Below are 8,980 nucleotides of genomic sequence, written 5' to 3' on the forward strand. Positions count from 1 at the left end.
GAAAGAGTCAATATATCGATGTCGCGCCCGCGAGGATAATCTCAATCGAACGCAAGAATGTCACTGATACTTGAATATTATGTAATTGGTCTTAAAAGGCAGAATAAATGAAATATACAGAATAGAGAGGGAAAGGCGTTTATCCTCACGTAAAAGCAAGTCCTCTGTAAGGATATATATGCATTGTCAAGAAACTTATAAAACTTGTAAATTTATGTGCGTTTGTGTTAGGGGAGATTTGAAAGACATTTATAAAGAAACAAAAACCATAAAAATTTGAATCTACATTTTAATCTCCCATCAATCAGTTCATCGTTTAGCAACCGCAAAGATGAGAAATCAATGTCAAATCTCGCTTTAGAACCGAAGAGATCGCAATAATATATAAAGATGGACGAGGAATGAATCAATAAGAAGAAGCAGATGGCATATCGCACCTTTCGGCGGATTGAGAACCGAGATCGTGGGATGCGCGAGAACGTGTATGCCGCGGGATTTCTCGATGAAGTCGGACCGGAGAATGGCAGCGCGAGCGAAAGAAGAAGAAGAGGTCATGGCGCGGAAAGCGCAGAGTGATTTCCCAGCTGACCTGTAAAGCAACCTCTCTTCTTTCGCCTCTCCAATGGGCTTTGTCTCACGGACTAGTAGTCCATGGCCGTTTCTTACCCTCTCCTTGTGTCCACGCGAAAAAGATGCATCGCCGTGAAAGCCGTGAACGGCAGAAAATAAAGCACAGGAAGAGAGAGAGAGAGAGGGGGAGGGCAGAGACGCGATAGCAAATTTACTGAGTCGAATTTTCTACCAGCTATTCCATTTTTTGCGCGCGAAGTAATTTTTAATAATTAATGAACCGTCAATTCTTAATAATTGAAGAATCAATTTTTTTCTTATGCTTTAAAACTCTGTCTATATCTTTGATATAACACAAATCTTAGATTTCCTATAATCTCACTATAATTCACAAAATAATAAATATATATTTATTAGTCTCTAGAATAAAACAATGATGGGTTCACGCGTTTTAAATCTAAAAAAAAGCGTGAGAATAGATATCTGACTAAAAGAAAAAAATAGATCTAATAATAAAGACAATTCGATCGTGCGCACTCACCGATGAGTGCACTGTTGACAGGCGAAACAGTCGAGATGATAGACGTTCGTCCTGGCCCTCATAACCATCTCGAATGCCGGTATTTGCTTATTACATGCCGCGCAGCATCCCGTGTTCCCGAAGAGCCTGAGGTAGTCCCTCTTACAGAGGATAAGATTAGCTTTGGTGTATAGGGTAGAGCCGACTTCTCCTAACCTACAGTCGCAGCATCCGCACTTGAGGCAGTCCTCGTGCCAGTAGAGATCCAGAGCCTTGAGGAGGTACCTGAAGAACCGACAATATTCACTGCAGCTTTCGTTCTTACCGGCCGTTAAGCCTTGGAAATTCCTCTTTTATCTCGATATCTAATATATATTTTCCGATAAAACACGGCTAATCGTCACTTTAATGATAAAAAAAGCTATATGTAGAAAGATCGATATTTATATCGACTACCTCCATTCGAATTTAAAACGAAATATTTATACCGTAGCAGAGTTATTAATAAAGTAAGAAAAATGGACGAGAATACTTTCTTTAAGAATGCAGGTTATATAAAGTGCCGACATTTACCTCTCCGTAATTGTTTTCCCGCAACCGGCGCACTCCTGCTGCGTCGAACCATTTTTATTCGTCTCGGATTTGCTCACGTCCATAGTCATCGTGATCTTGGCTACGGCGCCGTCTGAAACATTAAAAGTAAATCGAAACAGCGATAAAAAAAAGCAATATTTCACATATCTTTTTAATTTTGTTGCATAGAATTAAAAATATAATCATTAAATGTTTTAAATGCTTGAGAAATTTAAAAATAAAATCTTTAGTAGTCTAAAGTTATATTTGTGCGACGAGAAAATTATGACGCGACGTCATTTCGTAGCCCGAAATTTGATTTCCCGAGTTAATGAGGACCTCACCCGTACATTCAGTCCGTATCGTATACATCCGCGCGTGTTTATAAGGGGCAACTTCGCGGACGGCTGGCGTGCCGTGCACGCTGTGTCCCGCAGTTATAAGCGTCTCCGGCGTCGTAAGTGGCTGACAGCACGCAATAATTAGCGCAGCTAATTGGAACCGTCCCTTGTTCTCTTCCTCGCGCGTCCCAGACTCCAATAAGCAGCGACGCGCTGCGTCACGAGAACCGCCGGAATCTTTCGCGAGAGAAAAGGCTGCGTAAAATGTCCTTTTTTTTTATTTTTTTTTTCCCGTCTACTGATATTCGAAGCAGTGTCTTTCAATATTTAGATATTGAACGAAATTCTCACCGAAAATACATTTTTCTATAGCGCCAATTATCTTTAACTCTTCGTTAAATTTTGTTCCTAATTAAAAACAAAAACTTTCTACAAGCGTTGAACTATTTCTTTAAACTTTATTTATTGTGCCGTTTTTGGAAATCTTAGCAATTGAGTTTGTGTTTTTGTTCTTGTATAAACTCACATAAAATTTTTTTTGCTTTATTTTTCAAACATAAATTTGTTATTTATAAAATTGATAGCAATGATAAATTTTAATTCTTATATTTTCAGAGATCTCTCTTTCACTCTTTCTTTCTCCCATACGTGAAAGATGAAGATTTTACCGATTCATTTTCTTTCGAAAAAAAAAAAAAAAAAAAAAAAAAAAAAAAAATGGGGTTTTTAGAATATGGGGTAGCAAGGAAATTGCAGCGGGGGTAAGCATTCAAATGCAGACCCAACTGATCGCGCATTGTGCGACGTTGCGTAGCGGGTACAAAAAAAAAAAGAAAGAAAGAAATGTGGTTTATCGAATATACTACAGCGGTTCATTAAAGAACGTGTTAAAAATTATATCCGATTTAAATCGTTGGATTTGCGCGAGAATCATGAGCGAAAACGCGATCGGGAGAATGCATTTACGTTCTTACGAGACGATTCGCGTAACACTTCCCAGGTAAACATCGTGGACAGGGGTAATGGCAGGAGGGGGGAGAGTGAGAGAAGTGGGCCGCCACCGCCACCGCGCTGTTCGGAACGACGACGAGCGGGCGGGGGCTTAATTAATTAGCCGGATACTTTGAGTAACAATCCATTATTACATACAAACATCCTCGGCCTCGGGGCCGAGCTGCAGCTTTATGCTGCTAATTGGCCTTCTCAAAGCCGGGAGACCCGGGCACGAGTTATAAACGCCACTCCTTCCCTCCCTGACTCCTCTCGCGGCTCGCAGCCACCGTACCGCACACCGAGTCCTCTCCTCCGCCACCCTCTGCTTTCACTCCCGGTTCCAATTTTCTCTCTTGCTACTACCCGCTACCAATCCCCTTTTCTCTCCATCTCACCACTCCTTCTCTATCTCCCTATCTCGTTATCTCGCTCCATCCTTCTCCTCCCCTTCCTATCGTCGCATCACTTCACCCGCGTGCTCCGCAATACATGTAAAACGCATACAATCGCGCGGATATGTTCGCTCACGCGCGCTCGCATACATGCACTAAGACAAAATGGATGAGAGAGGTGTAGATGGGCAAGGGGGTGCGAGAGATATTGGACGGAAGGAAAGAGCGAACGAGAGATGAGGAAGAAAGAGAAAGGGTGATGCAGGCGGGAGGGAGGAAGGGAAGCTGGACGGATAGCGCTAATAACGCGCTCGTGACGCAAAAAAAAAGAAGTATAATTGCCAGCCCTCGTGGCAGGTATTTTTCAAATAGGACCCCGTCCGTTAATTGGAGGGCAAATTAAAGAGGCGCCGCCGAGGAAAAAAACATCATTCCCTCCTTTCCCCCCTTGTTCCCTCCCGCGGCGAGCCACCCACCCACGTCGGTATATCCAAGAGCCGCCTCGTGATTCGTCAAACGACTCGTACGCTCCGTTTTTGCTTGGTTCTAGTTTTTTTTAATGATTCTCCCTTATAGAATCCGATTCATATCGCGATAAAATAAAAAAAGAAAGAAATACACGCACGCATCGGTGCGACGTGCTCCGAAAAGATGTCTAACGATGACAATTTTCAAGCTCTTTTCTCGAGAGAAAACGCGGTATGCTAATTGTGCGATCAATAACAGATCGTTCGAGATGAATGTGATCGATGAAATAGTTCGTCCGATGAATTTACGACTGGGAAAAACTCGCGCTTTTGTTACGCGCGTTTTGCAAACATCATAGTTATGCATGTATCATATTTGATCGCGATGGTTGTGCAGAGATACGATGAAAAAAAAATGGATGTTACTTTACCCTTTTCATTGGCAAATAGTGGATATCGAAATTGCCGATACTCGCGAGCAAATTAAAACTTCAATATATGGATACCAAAATATCAAACAAAAATAGCCGGGAAAAATTAATCATTGGCGTTGGTGAAAAATTTCGAGCCTGTTACGATGCTGCGAAAATTCGCACATTGTATTCTGATAGAAATTATTCGTTTATCGCAATCGTAAGTTTATCTGATCCATTCAAAAGCAAACAATTTATATAAAAGAGAACATACAAAAGATTCAGTGAAATATTACGTTTAATGAGTGAAAATTAATTCTTTTTTTTTCGCTGTCGAAAGTGATAATAACTTATGCAACTCAGAAAGTTTTTTGGATCGAAATCGCTAAAAAATGAAATGCATTTAAAAACTCATGTAAAAATCTTGTATAAGAAAGCAGAAAGGTGGACTGTAATCCTTTTGCGGATGGTAGTATTTTATTAGGATACGCTTATAAAACAAAATTGCAAAGGGCGAATTTTGCTCAACACGATATATAGCGTTTTTTACTACTGTCAATCTTATGGAAATTAGACGTTTTATCATAGTGATATATCTGAATCTTCTCAAGAATTTTCAGAGATCTCTCGAAACGTGGCGGTTTCGTAATAAACGTATGCTGCACTGAGTATGAATATTGTTCAGTTATAATATAAGAGACACTGATAGTATTAATAACGTTAAAAATAAAAATCTTTCACATATTTATATTTATTAATATTTATATTATCGCGTGTAATATTATTGATATTCGTTGTTTCACATTTAAGAATATTATTAAAAATTAGTACCGCCGATTTTATTCCTCGACGAGAAAGTCTCGGAGAAATTTGATCGTTCGCTTCTGATGGAATATCACTCTCACGAGTCTCACGTCGCGTCGGTCGCGCTACGCTGTTCTCATATGCGAGATAACATAATCGTAAAATGGCAAACTGATTTCAAGCGTTATGGTTTTTCCGGAGTATGAAGCGCGCCAGCGAACGGTCAGCCCCCAAATACGGGGCAAACTACGGGGAAACTGGCGATATTCGATCGTCGAATCAGCAACGGATACGACTTTTTATTCGGTCAATATAAGGAGCACCCTTGCGAGATTACGAAATTGCCCTAACAGCAATATAAGAGAAATCCACCCCCGCGCCAAGCCGCCCTCCTCACGTTTCCCACCGTCCTTCCATCCCGAAGATCCCGTCGGAGCGGACAGGGCCGCTAGGTGGTTTAATAAAAATGTCAAATATAAAGTAGCCGGTGGGGACGGACGTTTAGGAAATAAATAAATGTAAAAGAAAGTCGAGAGAGAGAAGAGATCGGACGATATATGAAGGGAAGGGAAGAAGGGGGGAAGGGATGAAACCGTCTCAGAGGAGGAACGGGAGTAGTGGACTCGATATATTATTACGGTTAGAGGTCAGCGAGCGACGCATCCCCAGCTGACTCAAACTGCGAGAGCGACTGCACTCGCCGATTCAATCGCGAGCGTTTCTTGCGTCGGGATACTACCGTCGTATTGAAGATGCTCAATAAAATATGGTGCCTCGCCGTAGCGCAATAGCACAGCGGAATGGATGCATACAGAGAGGAATCCGTTTATTAATACTCCCGGATTGAAAAATCTTTTAAGACATGGAGGAAAGTGAGGGGGAGTTGAAGAAGAGGCACGATTGCAATTTCGGGGCTTGATAATGAGGCGCCCGCAGCCCGACGGTTCCCCTGATTGTGTCATTATAGTATGAAGTGGAGAGACTGCTAATTAGTCATTAGCGTAGAGAAAAAGACACCTTCAACCGACGCCGTTGCAACTACGAGACGGCGGGCAACCCTATCCGACGATGCTACTGACGTCGACGACGACGACGACGACGACGACGACGACGATGAGGGCGACGGTGGTAAGGATGGTGCACGGCAAACTTGCGCAAACAGGGTGTAGCTGCGCTGGCCTACGTCTAATTGGACCCTAGCGACGTAAGTTCCACTAATTGAGATCGGCCTGGTAACTATCAACACCGCTATACAAGGGTCCGTTCGTAAATTCTGAATGGACGAGCAGCGATAACGATACGGATATACTGCTCTTCGCTGATTGGGCGAACACGGGGAAACTGCGTCGCGGCGCTGCGAGCTACATAGTCGTCGTCTCGGATGAGAGATAATTACAAGTTGTAAATTTACTATATTACTATGGTTAATGAGGGCGCGCGTAATTAGAACGAGTACTTGTTCCGTGCGCTGCGCATTTCGAACTATGTAATGGTCGATTAATTAATAGTTCGCTCTGCGCGACTGGCCCTTGAATCATCATAACTGAATGCAACGCGATTTCTTTATACAAATATTATTATTATTATCAAACGAAATGGATTGTTTTAATTATCCTTCATTTTTCGGAGATCCGCAAATCGGGAAAATACGATGGCGTCAAAGGAGAGCACACCGAAATAAAGCCAAAAAGGCACAAGTCCGACGAAGGGAAAGACGGGAAGGAAATGTACGAGGGTAGGGCAGAACCAAATTTTAAATTTCGCCCCTAACAAAGGGACGCGGCGCGGCGAGAGGGTGCGCTCTCCTCCACAAGGTTCTTCAGGGAGAACCCACGGTATTCCATCCTTCAGGATCATTATATCGCCAATTAGAAGATAGCGAAGCACGGCGTCGCCTAACAAGCTTCCTGAGGGAAGGTGGGTGGCGGGAAAAGAAGGAGAGAGGAGGGGGAGAGAAAAAGGGCGAGGAGACAGACTTACTCTCGCGTCGTTATACGCAGCGACTATCACGGCGCCGCGACGCCTCGCGCCCTCTTTCTCCATCTCTTTCTCTCTCACACTCTCTTCGGCATCGCTGCCATAAAATATTCACTGCAACCCGATGCTCCTGACCGGGCCGGCGCCGCTCTACGGTATAATTAAGACGCACGTGAGATCGTCTTGACGATGCCAATTGCGTTCGTTATGGGATAAGGGTGAGCCTCGGAGCGCGGTAGGAGAGGGGGGGGGAGGGTTATATATCGATCCGACTGCGAGAAACCGAAATGACAAAAGAGCGAAATACGGCGGTGGATTGACGGACTCGATCGCAAAAGATGTTTGTGTCTAACATGACATATATTATTCGTTCTAATATAAGATTTATATATAAAATATATTTTTTTTATATTAAAAAATTTATCGCGGAAAATTGTCCATCGCACAAATTCTTCTTTTATAATCACAATATATCCAGTTTTATTAAACACGAATCCACGAATATTTTGGGATCAAAGAGGCTTTCATTATTAAGGAAAAATTCATAAAGATCTTTAGATTTAAGCAATGAATCATTTGTCGTGCATTTGCATGTATTCTCATCAATACAAAAGCCAGTCAAGACAACCTCGGCAAGACTTTCGATCGTCCTTCGCGCGATTATTCTTCTCCCCGGAAACAACGCGAACGTATACGAAAGGAATCGCCGCGCAGAAGTCGTTTCGAAGTCTTCGCGAAGTAGAGAGCGAAATCGACGTAGTAGCGCGGTAGCGATACACTTCTCTCCGTAAGCAATATTCATAAATCACCCTTCAGACCGCTCTCCCTCGCCGCGCTTCATCCTCCGTCCTCGCACGCGCGTCTTCCGGACCCCTCTTATATACGCTTAGAATATAAGTGCCAGTTTTTTTTTTTTTTTTCATCGAAGGGATGCAGTGCCGGAGTCAACTTCTCGTCCGTTCCTTTCCCTCCCGACCAACTTCCTTTCACTCCCTGTCCTCTCCCCCTCGAAAGTCCATCGAAGGGTGGAGAGCTTGGCGATGCGGGGGAGAGTTGGGAAGATGCGAAACCACGGACGAGAATCGAGTCACAGTCCCGCCATGGTATAAGATTCGTTGAGAGAGAAGGGGTGGTCTCAGATTCTATTAAGATCTCAGTAAGTCTTGTTACACGGGGAGGCTACGCCGCAAATCTCGCAATAAAACAGCTACCGGTATAACACCGCCGATTCGAGAAGCGGAAAAGGGGATGGTCGTCATCGTCTACCAGCAGCCAACTCACCGCTATCCCAACTAAGGACGACGCCGCCGACGTCGTCGGCGACGTCGCACGCGTTCCTCGTACGTACTGAAACATCTCCCTCCCCTTTTCATTCCCGCGGTGTGTTCCAGGGGGAGACAGGATTTATCTGCGGCACGTAGTATTCCGCAAGAGGAAAATCTCTAGTAATCCGAGCCCGAGACCGCAATTAGCTTTTTAGAATCGTTAACTCTCTAATGCGCTGTGTTCAATCTTCGCCTTATCTAAAAGTATCGCACAACAAACTAGGATGGTCACTAATTTTGTAAATATTTACTGTTATATATTTTACACATGTACAATTGGTAGTGGGACATTTTTTATTTTTCTTTCATTTAATTTGTAAATATCATTCTGCAACTTTGTGTTTTCCTGAATAAATGTATTTTGTATGTTTTATATTATATAAAAAATTAATACAGATTTTTCAAATGTAACTTTAAAAAAGAATGTAATTTACACTCTTTAAGAATAGTTTTTGATCAGATAATTATCGCTTAATCATCGAATGATCACAAATATTGTATCATTATGGTGTAAAAGAAAGAATTAATGAAGGTTCAATAACCTTCTTTCGTATTAAATTCGCACGTTCCCGCAGTCCGTCTTCCACGGCATGCCGATTATGGAC

General features: G+C 42.8%; 1 protein-coding gene and 1 long non-coding RNA gene across 4 annotated transcripts in view; one reads left to right on the plus strand and one right to left on the minus strand.

Moving 5' to 3' along the window:
• Positions 1 to 8,980, plus strand: part of LOC115237750 — a 215,551-nt gene that overhangs the window by 129,068 nt on the left and 77,503 nt on the right. The gene's annotated exons all lie outside the window — the stretch shown is intronic.
• LOC115237743 (LIM domain only protein 3-like) overlaps positions 1 to 8,980 on the minus strand; it is a 78,375-nt gene that overhangs the window by 7,791 nt on the left and 61,604 nt on the right. For both annotated transcript variants that reach the window (XM_029810981.1, XM_029810982.1), the window contains exons 2-3: positions 1,664 to 1,775; positions 1,112 to 1,375 (exon numbers count right to left, since the gene is read on the minus strand). In XM_029810981.1, the coding sequence (XP_029666841.1) occupies positions 1,112 to 1,375; positions 1,664 to 1,752 (353 nt within the window). In that variant the 5' untranslated portion in view covers positions 1,753 to 1,775. The remainder of the gene's footprint in view (positions 1 to 1,111; positions 1,376 to 1,663; positions 1,776 to 8,980) is intronic.

This window comes from Formica exsecta, unplaced genomic scaffold (assembly GCF_003651465.1).
Source record: "Formica exsecta isolate Colony F162 unplaced genomic scaffold, ASM365146v1 scaffold308, whole genome shotgun sequence".
Lineage (NCBI taxonomy): Eukaryota > Metazoa > Arthropoda > Insecta > Hymenoptera > Formicidae > Formica > Formica exsecta.